A 25,552-nucleotide genomic window follows, 5' to 3' on the forward strand; every position below is an offset into this window, starting at 1 on the left:
GCTTACTACCATTGTCTTTGCTCTGAAGATCTAGAGACACTATCTATATGGGGAAAACTCTTACATCTACACATATCACAAGAGCCTGAAGTATTTAGGCACCCAGAAAGAGCTGAATTTGAGGCAGAGAAGGTGGTTAGAGTTGATTAAAGATTATGACTGCCTAATAGACTACCAGCCCAGGAAAGCAAATGTGGTAGCTGATGCCTTGAGCCGTAAAACTATGGCAAGTTTGAAGATTTCTCCTTTGTTTATGGTGCATGAATTGAGAGCACTATATGCTAGTTTGGAGATTAATGGTGAAGGACAGATGGTAGCTGCATGGTATGTACAGCCAGTGTTGATTGATCATATTAAAATGGCTGCACAAACTAATGAGAAATATCAGAAACTGATGAAGGAAGCTCGGGATGATAAGAAATCTGAGTTTTCTATAAATGATGATGGCCTACTGCTACACCAGAGTAGAATGTGTGTTCCTAATGATGTAAAATTGTGACAACTAATTATGAAGGAAGCACATGAGTCTCCTTTTGCTATGCACCCTAGTGGGACTAAAATGTACAGAACAGTAAAGGAGCACTATTGGTGGAATGGGATGAAGAAAGAAATAGCAGAGTTTGTATTCAAATGCTTAACTTGTCAGCAAGTAATGGCAGAGCACCAAGTACCAGTAGGGTTGTTACACCCATTGCCAGTACCTGAGTGGAAATGCGAAAGAATAACAGTGGACTTTGTGATAGGACTTCTGAGAACACAGAAGAATCATGATGCAGTGTGGGTTATAATGGACAGATTAACCAAGTCTACTCACTTTCTACCCGTGAGGATGCACTACAGTCTAGACAGATTGGCTAAACTGTACATTGATAAGATTGTGAGACTTCATTGAGTGCCAGTTTTAATTGTGTCACACAGAGACCCTAGGTTCACTTCTAGATTCTGGGGTAGTTTTCAAAAAGCCCTAGGAACTAGATTGAACTTCAGTACAGCATTCCATCCACAGACAGATGGCCAGTCTGAGAGGGTGATTCAGATATTGGAGGATATGCTACGGGCTTGTGTAATTGAGTTTGAAGGTAGCTGGGATACACACTTGCCTTTGATTGAGTTTGCCTACAACAACAGCTAGCAATCAAGCATTGGGATGCCTCCATATGAAGCTTTGTATGGCAGGAAGTGCATAACTCCTCTGTATTGGGATGAAGTAGGTGAAAGGAAGCTGATAGGCCCAGAGATTGTTCAGCTGACAGAGGAGAAGATTAAGCTTATCAGAGATCGACTCAAGGCTGCGTCAGACAGACAAAAGTCCTATGTTGATCTGAAGAGGAGAGATATTGAGTATACAGTGGGTGATAAGATATTCCTCAAGGTTTCTCCTTGGAAGAAAATCATGAGATTTGGCAAAAAGGGGAAACTGGGTCCTCACTTTATTGGACCATATGAGGTTCTGGAGAGAGTGGGTCCTTTGGCATATAGATTGGCACTATCTCCAAAGTTAGAAAAGATACATAATATTTTCCATGTATCTAAGTTAAGGAGGTACAAATCAAACTCCTCTCATGTGCTACCTGTTGAAGAGATTGAGGTGAATCCAAACCTCACTTATGAGGAAGAGCCTATTGAGATTCTGGCATATGAGGTGAAGCAGCTGAGGAACAAGCAGATACCACTGGTGAAATTGTTGTGGAACCATCATTCAGGCCAGGAAGCTACTTGGAAGCGCGAGGAGGATATGAGAAGACAGCACCCACAGCTGTTCAGAGACTGACACCAGATAAAATTTCGAGACGAAATTTATTTTAAGGTGGGGAGAATTGTAACACCCCTACATGCATAGTCCTATACATTCCACTGTTTCGGTAACCAGTGTCGGTTCGAACAGTCAAGGGGTTTAGAATCAAAATTAAGTCATCTAGAAAAGCCATAAATGAAAATAAATAGCCAGTACATGAAGATGAAATGAAAATTAAGAAAATAAGGCATAATAGGTTAAATGAGTCGAGGCCACGGCGATGGGTGATCAAAACGAGAAGTGATTGCGAGGTCAGTCGCTGTCCTATTTTTGAGTGGGACATTGTGACACCGTAGGCCTAAGAATTATTGCAAAGCTAGGAAAAATGTGAAAACCACGGAAAAGAGTTGAGAACAAGGTCAAATAATTGAATCAGACTTCCGGAAGCAATCTAGCATTATTGGTAATATGGATCAGACCAGTAAGGGGCAATTCGATCAATTCACTCTTAGATGTGACCTTTGACCTAAATATTTAATAAAATGTAGGAAATTAAAACATTGAAAATTAAATTCAAAGTGAAGAGATTATGGAAAGAAAAGAAAAAGAAAAGAGAAGAAAATGAAAATTAAAAGTTTTATTACATTAGCAATATGTAAGCATGATGTCATAAATATAATTATAATTTAATTAAGTCATTTTGTGGATAAGTATATAAAGGATTAAAAAAAGGAAAAAGTCTTCTTCTTCAAGAGTTGGCCGCCCTACTCTCTCTTACTTCTCTCCTTCATTTCTTCCTTTCCTCCATTAAAGCTCACTTGGAGCTTTTGTAAACCCTAAAATTAGCCATAATTTCCCTAAGCCCCAATACTAAAATTCACCCTTAGAGCTTGCTTACCATTTTGGGACATAAAATAAGTGAAGTTGTGAAGGTTTTGGAAAGCCCACCAAAGAGGTTAGTAGTAGTTCTTCATCTCTCTCTTTATAATTATGCTTAGGCACCTTAAACAAGTTAGAAATTATTGAAAAGTGAAAGAAAATAACATGTTAGGGAGCTTCATAAAATTCAGCCAGCCTTGGGATATTGGGGAAATGATATGTTTTATTTCAATTGATCATGCATATAGGTTCAATTAAGTGAATAAATGTTATTAGAATACTTGAATTTAATGAATTGAACAATTTGCGTAATTAGGATTCTTGAACAAAGGGAAAATTGGGGAAAATTCGGGGGAAATTGGTCATTTGATTTAATTAGACCTAATTGAGGTTTTAAGTGACCAATTGGTATGTTTGGGAGTGCATGGGAATGCATGGAATGGAATTGAAATTGTGTAGGTGAAATAGCCAATTCTGGTAGTTTGACCTTGGTCAACTCAAATGGCCATAACTGAAAATTGCTTGCTCCAATTAGTGTGAGGCCAATTGGAGATGAAAAGTAAGACCAAAGCTACAATTTTTATGCAGAAACCCAACCCTAAAACTGAACACAAATTGGTGAAAAGTTAGATTAAATCCAGATTTAGGCACACTGCCCTGTACAAAACTGACTATATGAATAGTACTTGTTCATATGGTCATAACTTGGTCTAGGAAGGTCCAAATGACCTGAGTTTTATACCGATGGAAAGCTTAGACATAGCACTACAGCTTTCGTGAAGAACAAAAACCCAAATTCTGATAATAACCCATCTGAAAAGTGATCCGCAGTCAGGGCACCAAAGCTGCCGAACTAAATTCTGCTCACAATTTATGGGTTTGGAACCAATCAGGCCAGCCACATTAGAATTAACATAACTTGAGCTACAAAACTCCAAATGGAGTGATTCAAAAAAGGAATTAAAGCTAATACATTAAGGAACAACTTTTATGAAGGAAAGTTGGATAAATTTTTTTTGTAAAAAGACCAATAGAACAGTAAAAGCAAGTAACTCAAAACTGAATTTTTGAAGTTTCCCTTAAGGAGATTAGAAATTCAATTGGCAATCAATGCCAACATAATTGTGACCCAAAATGTGATATGTGGGTGTAATTAGAGTTAATAAACCTATTTAGTATGAAAAAGTCAATATTTTGATCAATTAGTCAAATGAATAGTGATCATCAATATACCATATACAAAGAGCTCAAAACTTAGGGGAAAATTATAAGAGAAATTTAGTATGCATATAATTAGTGTTGAATTAATTGTGGGAAATGGTTTAGATAAGTATTAAGACGTTTCTAATTTTGTGTTTCAGTAGAAGAAGAGACCAAAAAGGATAAAGAAAAAGTGAGTCAAGGCCTAGAGGCGACTCATACGAGATTTATGCACAATAAATTTTGATTTATTGTTTTCTACTTGAAAACTTATTTAGATGTGCATTGTGAACTATTTTTGTTAATTATGGGTTTCGAGAAATGCTGTGTTGCCTAATTGTGAATTGAAATTCAAAATGAAAATTTGTTTAATGTTTGAATGAAATGTTTGAATAACTTGATTTTGAATTGGTTTTGGATTCACACTAAGCATGGCAGTATCATTGTATTCCTTCTCCATTTATGGGGTTGAGATAGATTATTTTCCTCCCTCTTTGGCTTGCCAGTTGAGGTTGAGATCGGATGAGTACTCATATAGCTAGTTAGCCACCTCCCTTATTAATTTCGATTAGTGGGGTTGAGATTGCTTTGTCGTGGTATACAATATGGCATTGATTGAAAATTTTATGTCATGACCTAAGTTGTGTATGGATTGGCAACACTGTGATTTATAAATTATTTTGACAAAATGGTATTATAAAAGTTGACTCCAATCTCATGAATTATAATTGTGAAATGGTTTAAATATGTGCTTATTGATATATGTTTTGATATTCAACATCTTTAAATTTTTATTGTGCACCACTGAGTAAAAGTTACTCAGCGATAGCTTTTATTTGCTGTCACAGATAAGGGAAAAGACAAAGCAGCAAAGTGAGCTGCATTAGTGATAGGAGAACACTATTTTTGAGGTCCTTTTTACGGGTATAATATTTTATCCCCTTGTAATTTCTGTTGATATAAATTATGTTCATATGTATTTATGGAATAAATTGAGCAGTTGTATTGAAAAACTTGTAATAATATTATTTGTGATTTTCTTTTTGTAAACTGAAACTTGTATAAGTAAATTAAATTAAATGTCATGATAATGAGTTTTATTGAATTGTGTTGAGATTGTGTTGAAATGAGAAATATTGGAGTTGGGTTTGAGAAAAATACATTGGAAGTGCTTTATTTTCAGGTTTTGAAAAACTGTTTTCTTAAATTTCGGCCGGCACTCAGCTAAAATTTTTATAAAATTTACAGAAAATCATAATTACAAAATATTTATTTATGATATAAACTCCAACTAAAGGCTTTTAAATAATGCTTTAACATTATTTTACAATTTTAAAATGAATTAAATTTGTTTAAAATCTCTTGTAGTGTATTTCATGAGTTATCGGTAAGTGAAGTTCAGTAATTCATTAGGTATACTACGGGATCATGTTGCGCCTTACGGAAGGGTAAGGTGACACAGGCATAATGATGTTTAGATAATTCTAGGGGTGTGATGGCTCAAGCATAATGATGTCTCATTCTGCCACACCTCATTGTATCTCCAATGCTCTTTAAGGAAGAGTGACTAGTTAACTACCATGGAGCGACAAGTGTAACTACCATTGACATAATGAGTCTCTGTCTTGCTATTCCTTGTAGGTTTCCTCCTTGCTTATAAGTGATGTAAGGATAGCCAATTTAATTGTATTAATTATGATATATGAATGAAAGAAATAGTTCGTTCTTGATATATTTATGCCTCGTTATTAATTATACTTGAGATGTTTGCTCATATATACTGATTGTGATGTTTTCCCAATTAGCTTGCCAAGCCAAGCTAATATACTCATCTTGTTGAACAAATTATTATTAGATTCTCTTAGTTGGCTTGTCTTGAAAGAGTTCAAGTCAAGTACTACATGATCCCAATGATATTCTTACACTAGGCTCGTGACACAAGGTAGGTACAGCGGCTATATGGATTGCTGACTTTCGCATAAAAGAATTAAGAGAACATATTGGATTTTAGAAAATCAGGACATTGAGTTAACTCCCAATATGTATTAGGTGTGCGTGTGTAACTCCAATTTATACTCCCATGTGAGGTTTGGGAGATTTAATTGTTTGGTGCATTTTCATTTATAGATTTGCATTAGAATAGATAATTATAAAAATTATAACTATAATCAATATATAAACTTTTTTTAGTCGAATGCTCATTTTTATTTAATATTTTTCTCAAGTTACAGGACGGGTATTTTTCTTTTAGAAGTCTTAACTTGCATATTTCTCTGCAAGTCGTGAAACTGTTTAATAGTTTTTATTGTGTTTAATTGTGTATTTAATTATTTGTTTATTTGTTCTAATTTTAAAACTCCGCTATAATATTAGTCTATAAATATATCATTTTAATTAATAAAAATTAGTATTAAATGAATATTGGCCATCAAAGTTAAACTTGGCAACCCAAATTATGGTGATATATATCAAACTGAGTTCTACTTCCCAATTTGTTATATAATATTTTATTTTTTTATGTTAAGTCTTGAGTTTTAGCCTAGCATTAGATTTGCGAACAATAAGACTTACTATAGATTTTGAGAGTTTTATACTAACCAAAATCCTAATTCCGATCAAACCCATATAATTGGGTTGTGAAACTTATTAAATTTATGATCATATTATTATCACTAATCACTAATAAATAGGATAGGCTTTTGATTTCCTAATACTTCTCTCTCTCTCTCTCTCTCTCTCTCTCTCTCTCTCTCTCTCTCTCTCTATATATATATATATATATATATGTGTGTGTATTATAAAATTGATTTATAAAATAAACTCACAAGAAAAATTAAAAATAATTAATAAACATAACGTGCCGTATAAAAAGTCACAAATATATAATTATGAATACCAAGCAAAACTATTATTGAAAAAATAACTCAGTGGTAGGGGAAAATAAATAACTATGCATAAATCTAAAACCATTACAAACCTCTCTCTTCACATCTTTATAATTATAGTAAAAAATATATATATATACTTCAAAATTTTAGTAAAACAAAATTCGGAAATAATTAACAAAATTTTCCATAAATATCTATAATGTATATTCTCATTATTTGTTCCATTAATAACTTAAAAAATTAAAAATATCCACAAGTAAATGTCTACTTCTTGATAATCGCATAACATAGCAGCATTACAACTCGAAATTGGCAAATATGAATGAATCACAGTTGGAAATGGTCTACCGCATGCAGGTAACAGCTGCATGTATTGCACCTGCAAGATAAGGGACTGTTTTTTCACTCAGGCCTGCCACGTTAATCCTCCTGTGCCATGGAAAGATTCCAAGTTAAAAAGATGACTAAACCTAGTCCTAAATCCTAATCCTTTTCAAGAACGCATTGCATTCTTGAAAAGTTTTCTTGTTCAACTGCTAATTGTTAAACCAAAAAAAATTCTAGCACAGGGATGGATTTAGGTACCCATCGGATGACATGTAGATGTGGTATTCTTTCATCATTAAGGCAACTTGCTCCTCATTTAATCCAGAGAAAGTGTACAATCCAACCTGCCTAGTAATGTGGCTCCAGTCCCCAGGTGTCCCTGATAAAGTTCACCTCCATGAGAATCCACAGCGAAACAGTTTATTTATATTGCTTTTCTTGAAACACATTAAGTTTCTAGTTGATTTAATAAAATCCAACAAGGTTCAACCATTAACATGCATGCCCCAATTGAGACTAATACAATATCTAACACCACCTCACATAGCATTGAAATTGAGACACAAATCAATTTGAGAACTACTTTATTTTCAGATGCAGAACAAAGCCAGCTTGTGTACAGTCTCATGCAGCAATAAAGCTCCTCAAAAATTTCTTTGAATCAAAACTCTGAACCAAATACCAATAAAAATGCTTGTTCTCAGCAGTAAGACAAAAACAGAACACATAAATGGAAGACCATATTGCTAGAATTACCATTTCTCATTTCTTACTGATTGATTGTTTTGTTCCAGGTGCCAGTAGCTCCAGCATTCCACTGCTGGTGCCCTTTGAAACGTTGATGGGCTCAAATGGCATTAAACTTGGGTTCTTAGCAATTAATAATGTCAATTCAATAACTACTAAACATTGCAACCCCGATCATCCAACACAGACATTGCAAATCTAGTAGGGTTACCTCTGTCATGTAAAGCATCATAGAGTTGCTGGCGCAGCTTAATAATGCGATCAACCATTGCCTTCAACTCAACAGTCCATTCAGTGACCATTTCCCTACAAACATAGAATTGAAAGACTTAAAAGGGGAAGAGAGATTCAAATATCAGCTTTTCATTTCTCTCTTTCTTTTTTTTTTCCCTAATTAAGTTGTATCTCACAACTCATAAGCTTTTCTTTGATTTATCCATGGCATAATGATTATTTTTCTAATTGGTTACCTTCATTTGGTTAATTTGGCATTGCCAATATTTCCTATAATGACTATTCTCTAACTCTCACAAAATGGAGAGTGGTCACACCCTTTTTTATCTATATTTCATACACAAACGTATATCACATTCTTATGCATCCTATATTACTTCTATTTAGTTGCTACAAATAAAAGTGTGCTTCTACACATTTCATTTACCTACTCTCAGCTGAGAATAAAAATAAAGCTAGTAAGTTACAATTTTAAAATATTACGGGTTAACTTGAACAAGAAGATGAATAAATGGGTATTAAAATACCTATCCTTTAGGATGGTAGCCACAATGGCTGCCCCATGGATGGGTGGGCTTGAATGCATGGGTCTGATCACAAGTTTTAGCTGGCTATTAACCCGGCTTGCCACATCTGCTGTCTTGCACACCTAGAAAATATAAACGTCTCGAACACCCAATCAAGCAATAGCCATAAAAGTGGATTATCAGTAGATATACAATACAGAAAAAAAAAAAGAAAAAAAAAAGAAAATTGCATCTGATATTGCTGATAAAAATGCCATGATTATAAGAAGATATGGAACTGTTCCGTGGACAGCATTATTTGAACACAGGCACAAACTGGTTTATAATAAATGCTGCCTTACAATGCTAAGTGCACCAACACGCTCCGCATAAATTCCCATTATTTTGGAATAAGATTGAGCTACAAGGCATTCACCACCATCTGCTACAAATATTCGAATAGATTGTGCATCCATATCCAAATTTCCACTCACAAAACCCTGGATGGAGCAGAATGCATCATTGAAATAAACAGAAAAAATAGAAAGGAGATGAAGGTTATCATGCATTCAGGGAACTGCTGAAGGTTATAACTTTATTCCAATAGTTGTCTACCTGATACGCACAATCGAAAAAAGGTAACAGTCCTTTTAACCTTATCAGCTGCCTGATCTGCTCCCATTGCTCAAAAGTTGGATCAACACCAGTAGGGTTGTGGCCACATGCTTGGAGAAGCACAATGGCTCCTGATGATGCGCAACTAAGGTCCTCCAACAGTCCTAACACCAACAGAATAATCAAATGACAACATCAATGTCACATACCAGAGAATGAGGTTCAAGAAGAAGTGAAGGAAAAGAACTGTAATAGCGCAAAGTGTTAGTAGTGCAGCTAAGGTGTACAGGAACAGTTAGATGGATGAGCTGGAGTTCTTAAAAAGAAGTGAGGTTGGCAGGAACAATTATAACTGAAACAATAAGCTGTATAAATAACAGCTCAGTAGCTGGGAGAAAGGCATTCAAGAAAATAACAAAATTCTGTTCATTCTCTCAATATTTCTCTGTTTCTCTTTTTCCTATCTCTTTTTTTTCTTCCTCTATTTCTCTCTATTTTCTTCTGCTTCTTCTTAGTTCTTCCATAAAAGAGCTAACCCTAACAATTTGAAGCCACAAAGAAGGAATGTGATAACCACATCCTACACCAATATCTTTGGAAGGGACTCAAGGCTTTGCTCCAGAATGCACCATTCTTTCTTGTAAGGCAAAAGATCATTAAATGAGAACTGGTAGCAACCAAATATGGGAAAGATATAAAATCAATCACACTTTAGATGTATATAATAGATGGCATCATTTAGAAATGACAAACTAATGGAAATCCAGTAAACAAGGTAGAATATAAATTGCAAACCTTGAAAGTCCAGCCCATGTGTTGTTGGATCATAATATCGGTAAGTCTTCAACGTATGACCTGCTGCTAAGAAAAAATTTGGATGATTTCCATATGTTGGCTGGGGAAGGTATACTATATGCTGGACAACAAAGTAAACAAAAAGGTCAAATAACATCTGATCATGACAATGTACAAATGAAATTGAAGAATAGTAAAGCAACAGGTAATTAAAGTAAATGTTTTACTTGGTGGTAATGTTTTGCTAAAAACTCAGCTCCAATCCTCAGTGAGCCACAACCAGACACACACTGGACGGTAGTCACTCTGTTCTCTGTGATAGCAGGGCTATTTCCAATAAAGAAATATGCAATCAGCAAAGAAAGGGATCTTTCTCTATAAAGCAAAGTCTTAGAGAAAACAAATTCAAGCATAAGCACAATCCAGTACGCATAATACCCAATTTAGAGACTTTCATTCCTTACTAAAGAATGTAATATATAATATCTGTATGCAGTTAAAGCCACTGTACCTATCAGCACCAAAGACAAGCTTTGCACTCAATTTATTAAATTCTGCCAACCCAGCAATGGGGAGATATTCTTTATTGGCAGACCTGGACATCAAGTAAATTAGACTTAGTTTAATAATGATAGCAAGTTAAACTTCAATGGACGCTGATAAAGCACTTTACATGTTTTCAATTAGTAGTCGCTCCGCTCGTCTAACAACATTCAAGACATGAGGCTTTCCATCCTGTTATATCATGAGTAAGCCCAGTACAAAATTAACAATGGAAAACCCATTAGTGCAAGTGAGTGAATGCATTGATAATATAAGATCCATAAAATGGGAAGCACGAAATCATAAAAACAGATAAATAGAAATCCATCCATTCTCGTATTGAAATTATAAGCTGTGGATTGTGTTTCCGTTGTACAATACTCTACTACAAGAGAGAGAGAGAGAGAGAGAGAGAGAGAGACCCACCTCTGCTCGGTAAACACCAAACACCAAATTGAGCTTTACTGGACTAGGATCTTTGCTAAAAGCAGCCATCACCTGTTCAATTACGCATTTTTAACAGCAAAATTGGTCCAAAGAACACTAATAGAAGCTAGTATCATCTATAGGAACCAGTTCTGAGCCTAGGAAAAACATATTTCATGATATACCCACCAAAAGTAACCTATCAAAGAAGTATTCACCAAGTCTTGTATTGTTAAATGAACAATGATTTTTTCTTTAGGAAGAACTCACCGCATAAACCGGAACTTCGGCAGCTCCAGGAACGTCCTCGAAAGCAGAAACCCCATTAGGATTAGAAGATGCCATTGTTACAGAGGGAGGGAGAGAGGAATGCTTGTGTGTTGTGTGTGTGCGCGTGTGATCGGTGCACTCTGCCAGTGTCTACACAAAGACAAAAAGTCTGTCGTCTCATTGACCGTTTGGATTTTTTGAATTTTTATCCCACTTTCTTCCTTAATTTGAAAAAAAATTTAAATATTTTTATAGAATTATTAAATTTTTTTGAACTTAAATTATTAATAATTTTTTTACATAAATTGTTAATTAAAATATAAAAAATTAAACGATTTTAAATTTTTTTAATAACAATAATAAGATTTGGACTTTTAATAGGATTTAGACGAGATGTTAATTTTTTTTATGTAATATTTACAAAAATAACTACTTTAAAAATAAAAATTTTAAATAAAATTATTATTATATATATAGTATTGGATTATATTGGATAGCCGATTTTTTAATATTATTAATTATGCTAAAAAATTGGTATATAATAATATTCAATAAATGTTATTTTAAATCAAATAGAAGGAAATGTAGCGGTTGCTAAAACTTTTTATAGCATTTTCTAAAAACATTATTAAAATGTCACTTTTTTATGTAACATTTACAAAAATAATTACTTTAAAAATATTACTAAAGACTTTTCTTTTGTAGTGATTATTTAGTAACCGTTAATATCAATTATAAACTCAAATTTATTTTTTTTTAAAAATCAAAAAAATTTGAAATTTAGAAATTCACATGTAATATGTATATATTAATGGTTTAATAATTATTAAACATTCATTTTTTATTTTCAGTTAAGTGTTTGTGTCAGACTTTTTTTAATATATTATTTATTCAATATTATATTTACATATATTAAAAAATGTCACAATTTGAATACTTGATAAATATAATTTTCAATCATATTAATTAATCTTATATGTAATATCTATAAAATAAATTATTAATTTTTTTCATAAAATATAAAATTCTTGAACTCTATACATATATATGATTGAAATAAACTGAAATTATATTTATATTAAATATATTCTTTTCATTTTATCTTATATTTCAAATTTAAATAATTATATATTTTAAGATAAAATTATCAAGGTAAGTATTATCTAATACCAATAATTAAATTTATAATTAAAAAAATTAATTAAAATAAAATTTAAAATTATTATTTTCTCATTATGTCAAATAATGATGGATACAAGTATCAAATTTTGGTTAATAATTTTTAATTATATCTTATATATATGTCTATAAAATAAGTTTTATATATATATATATATATATATATATATATATAAACTAAAATTATATTTATATTAAATATATTCTCTTTCATTTCTTCCTATAACCCATTTTATTTTATATTTAAATTTAAATAATTATGTATTTTAAGATAAAATTATTAAGTAAAGAATTATTTAATATCAATAATTTTACTTATAATTAGAAAAAGATAAATTGAAATAAAATATTATTTTTTTAAATGACATATATTCATTAATGATGAAGATAAATGCCGATTTTTTCTTAATTAATTTTTAGTCTTTAATTTTCATATACATATATTAGATTCACGAAGTGACTTACGTCAGAAATTATAAATCAATAACAATTTAATTTCTGAGATTGTTTTGTGATTTTTCATATTTTTTAGTATTTAGAAAACTTAAAATTAAATTAATAAAAAATATTTTTTATCAAATAAAAAATAAATTACTTTTATGAAAAATGATTTTCAAAGAGTTTTATTTTTTAAATTTTAATAATTTTATTAAAATGTAAAAATATTTACAAATATAAGAGATAAATATATAATATTAATTTAATATTATAACTAAATAATTAAAAATATTTTCATAAAAAATAATTTTTATGAAAAATATTTTTTATATATAAGTTTTTTTTTTAATGGAGCTTTTATTTCTCCAACAAACTAACTTTCGCGGTCTGAATTAATGATTAACTTTGTCCATTAACTTCTTTTCAATTTGAAATATTTTAGTCTTCAAAATTTTATTTTATTAACAAAATAATATTTATATTTAAGTAATTATTTATTTTATATTTAAACAATATATATTTTATAAAAATTAGTAAATGTTTTTTATAATTATAATAATTTAAAAATAAATTAATAAAATAATTAATTGGATATTAATATGTTTTTTAAATAATAAAAAATAGTTAATAAAAAGTAATATGTTTTACTAAATTTTATAGTATATAATTTTATAAAAAATTCTTTTATTTAAAATAGTAATTTTCAATAAATAAATTATTTTTCAAACTTTACTAATGAAATAGTAAGTTGAGTAAAGATAATAATTTCTTTTCATTAATATTTTAGAGAAAAGTGTACCTTTTATACGAAAAATACTAATTTATTAATGTATTTCAAATATATAAAAATAGCTCATTTATTAAAATTTCATAAAATAAAGTGTACTTTTAATTTAAATATTATTAATTTCCAAAGTATAATGAGGAATTTATACTCTTTATAATGACTAAAGCATTGATTTTTTAATAAATTATATCATAAAAGATAAAATTTGAGGATAATTTTGAATAATTTATGAAAAGCAAACTTCTGCTGCGATTTTTATCAATGGAATATACATATATAATTCAATTTCGAATAAGGCTTCAATTCAAATCGTATAACTTTGATAAAAATAAATAAATATTATTAAACTAAAATTTATTAATATATCAATTAATTCAACTTCAAAAAAGGCTTCATTTCATATCGTATAACTTTGGTAAAAAAAATCAAATATTATTAAACTAAAATTAATTAATATATTAATATTAATATAAGAAAGATAAATTATTATTTAATTTTTTATATTTTGACATTGATATTGCCATGACTCTCTGGGTCCTAGATGGATGTTGGGTTTCTAGGTTGCCTGAAACCATAGAGTAAAGCGAAGCTTCGTGGATATCAGATAGCCACTCCAACGCTTAAGTTGGTAATTGAGTTCTTTCTCAGAGATTATGAAATGAAAGCTTTTCGATCAATCTAAAGACATACCTGGGTCAACACTTCAAGGGTGTCAATTTTTTATTTACCATTGTATTTTACTTTGACCTTGTAATGATAACCTTATTGTCTGGAATCGTCTCTAACACCCCCCCCCCCCCTTTCTCCTATTACTCTGTTCTGATACATGGAAGCTCAGGATTAGGCTCGGTTGACCTAATCCGTAGAACCCCTCCTATTACTTGGTTCTAATCCATGAAAGCTCGAGATTAGGCTCAATTGACTTGATCAGTAGAGTTTGGTTTTTGGGGCTAGAATATATCATTAGTCCCCTCCCTCCTCTCCCCCTCAAATCTTTAGGTTTGAGTGGTGATGATGATGTCTTGAAACTTGTAACGTTATTGGCTGTAAATTTATGGTGACATTAATTGCACGCAAAGTTGTACCTTAGGAGATCAAAACGTCACTTGGTGTATTTGGTGTTCGAGGTAAAAGTGTGGCAATGATTTGAATTTTTGGCACCAAATGATACCCCTGTATATGCCTAGCTCCTGTAAGGGATTTCACTTTACTTCCCTAGACACTTTAAGCGTGTTGCCATTCCTTACAGCCGTCCACCATTATTTTCTTTTGACAAGGCTTTACTACTAAACTTCAATGTAAAACACCATATTTGATCTTCTTTTACCCTTATCTTTTTGTTTTCTGTTTTGTTCTTGCAAAATGAGTGATAGAGATAGTCAAGAGACAGCGAGTACTCTGTCTATCCAATATTCATGGAATTGTGGGTAGGAGGGAGGGGAGAAGAGCTCTAGAAATGAATCTAATGCGACAGAGACTAGAACTAGTGGTGGTCTCGGGTTGACTGAGGTGCCAATGACACAAGACAATCTAGTTAAATTGGCTAAGTCAAGCAAGAAAAAATCCAAAAGACTAACAAAGGAAGCTCTGCCAATGGAAAATGTGCCTTTTATCTTGAATCATTCGATCTCCACTACATAGGGAAAGAATTCCATCTGTCGGACGATAGATTTCAGCTAATCAGGTGCCATGGAGATTTTTGAGCCGACCACGACTTTGAAGAGGGAGACCATATTATTATGTATGAAGAGTGGTTAAAAGTCGATCTCTGATTTCCTTTATATCAGTTTTATGTGGAGGTGCTTAACTATCATTAGATCTGCGTGGCATAGCTTCATCCAAACTCTTAGAGAACATTAGTGGCCTTCCTGGGGCTGTGCCGAGATAAGGTTCTGTTACCATTGGTTAGAGTTTTTGCTACCCTTCACCATCTTGGGAGAAAAAAAAATAAAGAGTACTGGTTTTTCAAGCAAAGTCAAACTGTGGGTTCTTTACTAAGCTTCCCTCCTCACTAAAGAAGTGGGAAAACAAATTTTTCATCCTTCGGTGCAAAGATCCTCATGGCTTTGAGGGGGTTCCTAAGAGCTAGAACTACTTTGCAGATAGACGACCAATAGGGACCCCCTTGATCAGCAAGAGGACATGGTGGTGACTGGTTGAAAAACCAAGCGAACACCTGGCACTATCTGAGTGTTGATGTTGTGAATTCCAAGCTAAAGTGGTGGCTCACTAATGTAGTCGCTGGGGAGAATTTTACTTTGCAATTGGCCAATCTTAGACCCGAAAAGGGTAATATCATTAATTTTTCTTATTGATCTTATGTTTCTCACTAACTTTTTTCTTTGTGCAGAAATGGCTAGAATCGAGGCAGAGAGAGCAGAGAAGAAAAGGAAAAGAGAGCTTGCTAAATGAGTTCTCTAGAGGAAAGAAGTGGCGTCTCAAGTTATCACTGACTCACTGCTGCTAAGACTAGAGAGCAACCTCTAGCGAAAAGATCTCGAGCCGTTGACCCGATCTCTCTTCCTATTATCCAAAATAAGCTAGTAAACTTGGGATCTCCTTCATTTCTAGTTCAGTAACCTTCTCAGCCTCCTGTCTCTACTATTTCTGAAGGTGGGTCTTCTACCCAGCTAACATCGAGAGGGGCTCAAATACTGAGCTGATCTCTTTAGAGGAACTGGTTAGTTAAAGAAAACATCGATCTAGCAAAAGTCACTGTAGCTTCCCTATGTCTACCGGAAGACCACCTTTGGATGGGTCCAAAGAGTGTAGAGGACCTTCTACACCATGCAATGAGACTGCATTTAGAATTGGCTGCTATTCAGCACATGGTCAAGGAAAAGATGAACTTCCTGAGGTGAAAGATGTTAAAAGTTATAGGTGAACTTGTGACCTTGAAAGGTCACCTAGCAAACGCGGGTGCTAGAGTACATGAGCTGGAAGCAAAAGTGAAGTCTTACGAAGATCTTGTTACCCAACTACTGAAGGAGATCGAAGATGTGAAGGTGGGTCATGCCTTGGAAGTGGCGATGCTTAAAGAAGAACTCAAGGCCAAGGATGATGAAGTGATTGAAAAGAAGGCCAGTAATCTCACAGTGATCTCCTTGCTAAGATGGTTAAATGGTATCCAAATGATGACTTTACCTAGCTGGAGAAACTGGTACTTAGTGCTAGGGTTGAGAGTGACAGTGAGGGTGATGAGGCTAGGGGGAAAGTAGCAAATCAAACAGTGGAAGATCCTCTTGCCACATAAAACCTATAAAAAAATTTCTCAATGAAATTTATTTTTATTAGTGTTTTGATTTCTTATTTTTGAACTCTTATTTTCGATCTTAGAGATTAATTTTTTGAACTTAATAGATGGATTGTTTTATCACCTCCAGGCTAATCATCGATCTCTTATGATAATTGAATCATAACCGATGTTGGAAGTATTAATTGGATCAATGTTCGATCTTCGAAATAACTAAATAGAAAATGGTCCTTAAGTATAATCAAATAGATGTATGATTTAAGCAGAATCTAGTCTTAAAAAGGCCATAAGCAGATAACTATCCTATCTAAATAAATTTCAATCTTTTTCAAATAAATCTTTGATTTGAACAAAATTTTATTTTTTTAAAAGTTTTCTTTAAGTTCATGATTTTAATAATCTTGTGCTCATTATGCCTTAGGTGACCCAAGCTCTTAGTTGCCTTTGTTAGATCAGGCGCCTTAGAGAGGTCTTTGGTGCCTTTGAGAGGTTTTTGGTGCCTCAAAGAGGTCTTTAGTGCCTCATTGAGGTCTTTGGTGCCTCAATGAGCCTTAATGAGGTCTTAGTTGCCTGTCAAGTCTTTGGTGTCTCAGGGAGATCTTTAGTTCAGTCAGATCGCTAAAATGTGAACTGATGCAATTCTTATTGATAACACTTCTTGAGATTACAAATATTCCATGCTCATGGAAGATCACCACATTTAGATAAGCAATTTCATATGATTCAAGGCGGATGACTTTAGAAACAACATATGGGCCCTCCAAATTACTGCTGAGCTTACTAGCTCCGGCTACACCACCTGAGACATCGATTCTTTTTATAACTAAATCTCCCACTATGAAAGATCGGTGTTTGACATTTTGGTTATACATCCTCACCATCCTTTAGTGATTTTTATCCATTTCTGATGAAAGCATGATCTCGTAAGGTTTATGCCTGGTCCAATTTGAATATGAGATCTTCATCATTTATAATGGCCTCTGGATTTTTGGTTTGAGCACTTAATACACTGATTTTGGCTGGAATCACAGCCTCTGAACTATAGGCTAGTGAAAACGCGATTTTGCCTATTACTGATCTTAGGGTGGTTCAGAATGCCCAAAGGGCACGTGGGAGTTCATCCAACCATTTGCTTTTGGCTTTGTCCAGCCGAATCTTCAACCTGTTAAGAATAGTTTGATTTGTTACCTCAGTCATGCCATTGGTCTGAGGATGGTATGTCGACACAAATTTGAGATCGATGCCCTATTCAAGACAAAAAGCATTGAACTTATGTCTTTCGAATTGAGTACCATTATTAATTATAATAAATTTGGGTATGTTGCTCCAACAAAAAATGTTCTATTTGACAAAAGAGATCGCTTTGTTGACGTGATGAGCTGTGTGACTTCAGCTTCAAGCCATTTTGTAAAGTGATTGATAGCTAATATAACATATTGCTTGGATCCCAAAGCTTTAAGGAATGGACCTAATATGTCGATTCCCCACTGATAGAATGGCCATGGGCTTCCAATGGCTGAGAGTTTTTTTGCTGGAGTTCGGGAAATGAAACCATGTTCCTGGCACTTCTTACATTTTGCACTAAACCTTTGGTGTCATCCACTGCCGTGGGCCAAAAATAGCCTTGTCTAAAGGCTTTCTTGGCAATTATCCGAGCTCCTTCATGGCTTCCACATAGGCCTTCATGAATGTCGATTAGAATTGTCATGCCTTCCTCAGAAGAGATGCATTTAAGCTATGGTCTCATCAAAGACTTTCTGTAGAGCCACCCATTGAGAACACAATGTCTTGAAGACTTCTGCACAATTGTTTTTGCCTCAAAAAGGTCGTCAGGGAGTGTTCCATCTTCCAAGTAATAAAAGATGGGAGACATCCATGTAGAGCCGATGTCTATAGGTAAAACTTCTTCTTAATTAGCTATTGGTTGGTTGATCTCTTCTAGACGAATGGACTGAGATAGGTGTTGTTTTCTTACTATTGCCATCTTTGCCAAAGCATTAGATTACCATTCTCAACCTTAGAAATTAAAGAATTATGTTCTCTCCCAAGTTAGATATTACTCAAGTTTTGGTCTCGTACTTGGAAGTTACCCTAGCATTGATTAACCACTAATTATGAGTTAGAGTATATGGTAGCGTTCAGAGTTCTTACCTCTCTAATAATGAATAGAGCCATCATTAAAACTTCATACACAGCTATATTATTTGTGGTTCTAAAAGTCAAGCAAGCAACATACTTAGACTTGATGTTGTGAGGCCCTTCCAAAATGATGCCCACTCTAGAACCAATGGACCCTGCCGCTCCATCGACCCATACGTTCCAAGTCACCTTCAGCTCATCCTCTAACTCTAGAGTTGGGGTTAACTTAGCAATAAAATTAGCTAAGACTTAGGCCTCCAATGCTATTCTGGGAACATACCTAATGTCATAAGCTCCCAAGATAACTGAAAAAGTGGCAAGACTACCTGATGTGTCTAGCCTCTACAAGATCTTCCTTAAGGGATAGTTTGTTCATACCTTAATAGTATAAGACTCGAAATATAGCCTAAGCTTGGTTACTGAAGATAGAACCACAAAGGCTAACATCTCTAAGACTAGATAATTGATCTTGGCGGGCTTAAATACTTGGCTGGTGTAGTAAATTGGACTAAGTTTGCCCTTTTCTTCCCGTACTAAAGCTGAGCTTACTATTTCTTTAGTTATTGCAAGATAAAGAGAGAGTATCTTGCCTTATCTGAGCAATTCAAGTAAAGGTGGGTTAATTAAAAATATTTTAAGTTCATTAAATGCTACCTGGCAATCCTCTTCCCATTTGAAGCTCTTTTAAGCTTTGAGTGCTTAATAGAAGGGTCAACACTTTTGTGCCAAACAGTACATAAACTTGCCAAGAGCTGTGACTCTACCATTCAACCTTTGGATTTTCTTTATGTTTCTTGGCAATTGCATTTCTAAGATGGCACAGATTTTTTTTTTTTTGGATTAGCCTCTATTCCTCTTTCTAAGACCATGTACCCCAAAAACTTACCTGCTTTAACTCCAAAGGTGCATTTGTCCGGATTAAGCTTCATTCCCACTTTATCCAGAATGTCAAAGGCCTCTAAAATGTCTTTTGCATGATGTTTTGATCTCTTATTCTTGATGATCATATTGTGATGTATACCTCCACAGTTTTTCCCATTAAAGTTGTGAACATCTTATTGATGAGCTGCTGATAGGTGGCTCCTGCGTTCTTTAATCTGAACAGCATCACATTATAATAGTAAACCCTAGAGTCAATAATAAAATTCATTTTCTATGCATCAGCTAGATTCATTTTTATTAGATGGTATCCAGAGATAACATTGACCAGATAGCACATTGCATGACCTGCTATCGCATCAACCAATTTATCAATGGTCGGCAATGGATAGTGGTCTTCTAGATAGGCTCTATTGAGATCGATGAAATCCACATACATCCTTCATTTTCCACTTGATTTTTTTTACCAAAACTACATTTGTTAACCATGTGGGGTACCTTACTTCCCAAATAAGGCTTGCACTTAGCAATTTTTGGACTTTGTCAGTGACTATCTGCTATCTATCTACAGCGATCCTCCTTTTATTTTGTTAAATTGTCTTTATGTTCAGGTCGACATTTAAGCTGTGTACCATAAATGCTGGATCAACTCCAGTGACATACCCTGGACTCCAAGCGAAAGTAGATGATCTGTCTTTTTAGGACCTTGATTATCTTTTCTCTGTCCAATCCCTAGAGTGCCGTACTGATCTTGACTTTCTTTCCTTCAAAAAGCTCAACTTCTTCTATCTGATCTGTTGGCTCGGGAGAAATGTGGCTTTCTGGGTTCTCTAAGAGGTTGATTGGGGGTGTTACTTTGGTGACTGCTTTTATAGACTATTTATAGCATTCCTAGGCCGACTTTTGACTCCCTCTCACTATAGCAATCCCACCTGGAGTTATAAGTTTCCTACACAAAAAATCCATATTAATTAAGATGTTATTACCATTTAAGATTGGCCTTCTCAGAATTACATTGTATGATAATGGAATATCCACTATAACAAACTCTACATAGATAGATCGCTTAAACACTTCATCGCCAAGTACTACTGTCTAGTTGGTGTTTCCAGTTATGGGCATTATTTTGTCACCCAACTCGACCAAAGGAAACATCACCTTGGTTAGGCCATTTCTTTTCAATTTAAGCTTCTCATAAACTTCCAAGGTAACCAAGTTTATCGAGCTTCCAGTATTGACGAGGACCCTATGAACCATGTACCTGCTTAATAAAATGTTAACAACTAAATGGTCAAAATGTGGAATTTTAACCTTATCGTAATCTGTGGGTCCGAAGGGGATCGAATCTTTGCATAAGTTCTCTTTTTCAATGAAGAGCACATTTTCCGAACAACTCGATTTTGCTACCCTTTTGCCATTGGCTTTATGGTTATTAGGCCCTCCTGCAATAATTTTGATGATCCCAATTGGTTCTTCTAAGTCAGCTCTTCCTTGGTCCCTATTTCCTGAGCTCTCTTCTTTCTGCCTATTGTTTGGTCAATTATCTCTACTAAACCTCTCAGATTCCCATCCTAAATGTGTATCTCATTTTCATTTTTAAGCTACCTGCACTCATTCGTTGTATGACCATGATCATTATGGAATCAGTAATTCTTTTTCCTGTCTCATTAGCCAGCAATCTTTAGCTTCATCTATCTTGGCCACCTAATTTCCTGACTTTTCTTCTATATCCACATCAATACCAAAGCTCTGAACTCATTCAAGGGTGTGTAAATACTATATCGATCTCTCCTCACTGCTTCTTGATCTTGCCCATAAGGTCTCTGATCGTTATGCTTCCTTTTGGATTTCTTATTCGAATTTTGATCAATCCTTCTTTCATCTTTTAAAGCTGCCCTTTTATCATCTAGCTTGATGTACTTTTGAGCTCTCTCTATCAACTGTTCATAATGCCATGCAGGGTTTTTAATAAGAGAATCCATGAACTTAGTATTTCTAGAGCCCTTTTTCATCATCTAACACACAGTCTTATGGTTGAGATTCTCAATCTGTATGACTTATGCATTAAATTTGGACACGTAATCCTTAAGGGATTCCCCCCTCTGTTTATCAAAGTTTTCCAAGATCAGATGACAACTTCCTTAGTGGGATGCAACTGATGAACTCCTGCTTAAATGAGCTCACTAGCTGCTCAAAATTCTCTATTAAACTGACTAGTAGCATTTTTGTGCCAGTTTGGTAGTCATTGGGAAACCCCTGATAGGATGAAATTTTTAGTAGTGTAGAAATTCACTAGATGGCTCCTGGGATTGGTAGTTCCATCATATTTAACTAGGGGGATAGAATCTCATCTCCTAGTGGTGATCCATCACCTATCCTGTAGTCATCATCCCAAGGGTGCTTTTGATACTTTTTTTTTTTGCTCTAGCAATCTTTCGGCTTAATGCACTTTCTTTAGAGTTAGATTGCTTTTTACTTGGGTGTTCTCTCTTTGCTTTGCCTTTGGTACTGTTAGATTTGGCCTCCTTAAGGGTTCCCAAAATGGTGTTATAACCACTGGTGGTAGCATTACTAGGGTGGTCAGCATGCTGCTTTTAGTGCTTTATTCACACTCTTTTTTCAATGATTTCAACATGTCCTCCATTTCTTTAATCTTTAAGAACACTGGGTCTTGTGAGGGGTCAGATGTTCCTATCGGCTGGATCCCTTGGGTTGGGGTAATAATTTACAAGTCTCCTGCCCCCTTGAGTGTGCCTATATTGTTACCCGAGATATCTAAAGGGATTTTACCTATATTTGAACATGTTTCAACCATTAAAGATAATGGAAAATAAGAAATAAGAACCTAGAAAAACACAGGAACAAAAACTTTAAAAAGAGAGAAAATATCAAAGAAACAGTCGATGGTGTTTCCCACAGATGGCGCCAACTGATGTTGTTGTGACTCCTTGGGTCCTAGATAGAAGTTGGGTTCCTAGGTTGTTTGAAACCAAAGAGAAAAGTGAGGCCCGGTGGCTATCAAATAGCCACTCCAACGCTCAAGTCAATAATTGAGTTCCTTATCAGAGATTATGAAGGGAAACCTTTTCAATCAATTTAACGACATGCTTGAGTCAACCCTTGAAACTTATTTATGCAAGGATGAGGGACAATCACCATAAATTCCGGTTGAAGCTTTTTCCTTTGTCTAATTTGTATGTAATGGCATGCACCTTGATTAGAGTGCTTGATTGCAGGCACGATCTTCAGCATGATCTTTGGTCATTCCGATCTTGAATCAAGGGTGTCGATTTCCCAATTACTGTTGTATTTTACTCCAAACATATAGAGAGAACCTTCCTGCCTGGGATCTTCTCTAGCCCCTCTTGTTATTCAGTTCTGATCCATGGAAGCTTGGGACTGTGCTTGGTTGACTCAACCCGTAGAGTTCAATTTTTAAGACTAGACTAAATTAGACATTATTGCTTATTTTATTTATTTATTTATTTTTAAAAAATATATTTAATCTTTAAAATTTGATAAAATTTATATATTAAACCTTTCATTTAATTTAAATAAAATATTATGCTAGTAAAACTTTTTATATCATGTCTCTCTTTTTTTTCTCTCTCTATATATAGCTTTCTCTCTCAATTTTTTTTTCTTTGTTCCACGCTCTCTGTGTTTTTGTTTCTCCCTGCATCTCTTTATTTTTATTTAAATATTTCTAATATAAAATCAAATAAGAATAACCTTAACAACTATTAAATTAAATATTTGTATCGAGTTATATATATAAATAACAATATCTAAATACAAATATTTATTCCTACCTTTATTTAAACTTATTCTCATATAAGCTAAGTTCATAATAGCCAAACCCTTTTTATATCTCTCTCTCTCTCTTTGTTTCTCTCTCTCCCAATTTCCCTCACTCTCCTCCTTGTCTCTTATCTATCCCAAGTCTATTAAACTTTTGCAGAATCATAACCATGAGATTGAGGATGAGAGGGAAGAGATGAGTGGTTGCCATCTCAGCATCAAAATTGGAGAATTCCGTTTTGATCTCAACTCTTTTGACTTCTTCATGCTCAGTTTTGAATTCTGAAATGGATTCTTTTATTGAATTGTTGCCATTAAGGATGAAAAGAGAGTTATTGTGTTGAAGATTGAAAAAGTTACTGCTATTTTGTTCAAAAGATGATGCAAGTGCTAGGATATTTTGTTACATTTTAATGCTTGTAATTTTTCATATCTTAGTTAAGTTATTAAGTTGTTATAAAGGTATGGAGGAGCTTATTTTGAGCTGGAGTTTGGAAGACAAACTTTCTTAAATCATGGAAGTTTGGTAAACAAACTTTAGTTTAATTTATTGTATAAATATGTTAAAGCTAGTAATGAATATTAGATCTTCCTTTCAAAAAAAATTGCAAATATTCTGTTTTCTTCTCAGAAAAAAGCTCTTTTCTCCAATAAGTGGTATCAGAGCAATCTTGATCTTGAGGGACTATATGAGTGTTTGAGAGAAGACTAGTGAGAAAACCACCAAACTAACCACAAAACACTTAGTTTTTTATTATTATTCTTCACTTCCAATGGCTTCCAGTAGTACCTCTCTGTCACTACCTCACTTCAATGGTGAAAATTACCATTTTTGGGCTGTCAAAATGAGAGCTTGTGTCAAAATTCTTGGACTGTGGCAGTATGTAGAGGAAAACAGAACACCTCCTCCACTACGACAGAATCCAACTTTGAATTAGATAAGGCAAAATGAAGAAGAAGTTGCTAAAGCTCCAAAGGCCCTATCTTATATCCATGTAGCTATTGCAGATCCTATCTTTACCATGATCATGGCATGTGAGACAACACATGAAGCTTGGAAGGAGTTAAAGATAGAGTTTCAAGGATCTAACAAAACAAGACAGATGCAAGTGTTTAATTTGAGAAAAGAGTTTGAGCTATTAAGGATGAAGGACACTAAGAAGGTGAAGGATTATGTTGACAGAGTTATGAAGGTAGTAAATCAAATCAGGTTGTTGGGAGAAGAGTTGGAAGAGAAAAGGATTGTGGAAAATGTTACACTAACTCTTCCTGAAAAATATGAAGTAAAACTTTCTTCTCTTGAAGACTCTTGGAACACATCTCAAATATCCTTAACTGAGCTTTCAAATGCTTTACAAGTTGTTGAGAAGAGAAGAGCATTTAGAGAAGAAGAGAGTATTGGAGAGCAAGCACTTGTTGTGGCTCAAAAATCAAGATCACATGAAGGAGGATCAAAGAACCAATAAGCTAATAAGAAGGACAGTAACAACAAGAATGCCAGAAGGAAAGGCAAAAACTTTTCACAAGATAAATATCCACCTTGTCCTTGCTTTAAAAAAAAAAAAAAAAAAAAACACCATAGTGAGAATTATTATTGGTATAGGCATGAAGCTTAGTGTAAGACCTGCAGATAATTTGGTCACATTGAGAAGGTGTGCACAGTAAATCAAAACCTGCATCCACAAGCTCAGCCTGCACAAGCCACTGAAAACTCAGAAAGTCATGAAGAGTTGTTTGCTGCTGCAAAAATTAAAAAATATGATGTTTCAATTAAAGCTGAAGATGTGTGGCTAATTGACAGTGGCTGCACTCATCACATGACAGCAAGCTTTAAGAGTTTTGAGGGCCTGGACACTAGTTACTCTTCAAAAGTCAAAATTGGAGATGGAAGACTTGTTGATGTCAAAGGCA

The 25,552-nt window shown here is 34.0% G+C and overlaps 1 protein-coding gene across 2 annotated transcripts; it reads right to left on the reverse strand.

Moving 5' to 3' along the window:
- Nucleotides 1-6,870: 6,870 nt before the first annotated feature.
- On the reverse strand, nucleotides 6,871-11,337 carry LOC110644138 (aspartate aminotransferase, cytoplasmic). 2 transcript variants are annotated; one of them, XM_058145795.1, is made up of 12 exons: nucleotides 11,166-11,331; nucleotides 10,896-10,967; nucleotides 10,600-10,661; nucleotides 10,438-10,521; nucleotides 10,154-10,253; nucleotides 9,927-10,047; nucleotides 9,132-9,295; nucleotides 8,879-9,016; nucleotides 8,538-8,659; nucleotides 7,988-8,082; nucleotides 7,288-7,408; nucleotides 6,871-7,131 (listed from the first exon to the last, which is right to left on the reverse strand). In XM_058145795.1, the coding sequence occupies exons 1-12, from the start codon at nucleotides 11,238-11,240 to the stop codon at nucleotides 7,047-7,049; spliced, it is 1,239 nt and encodes a 412-aa protein (XP_058001778.1). In that variant the 5' UTR covers nucleotides 11,241-11,331; the 3' UTR covers nucleotides 6,871-7,046. The 2 variants fall into 2 exon arrangements, 1 of the variants encoding a protein (XP_058001778.1); XR_009148286.1 differs by lacking the exon at nucleotides 6,871-7,131 and adding an exon at nucleotides 7,786-7,899 and having other exon boundaries at nucleotides 11,166-11,337.
- Nucleotides 11,338-25,552: the final 14,215 nt, after the last annotated feature.

Source organism: Hevea brasiliensis, chromosome 4, assembly GCF_030052815.1.
Source record: "Hevea brasiliensis isolate MT/VB/25A 57/8 chromosome 4, ASM3005281v1, whole genome shotgun sequence".
Taxonomy (NCBI): Eukaryota; Viridiplantae; Streptophyta; class Magnoliopsida; order Malpighiales; family Euphorbiaceae; genus Hevea; species Hevea brasiliensis.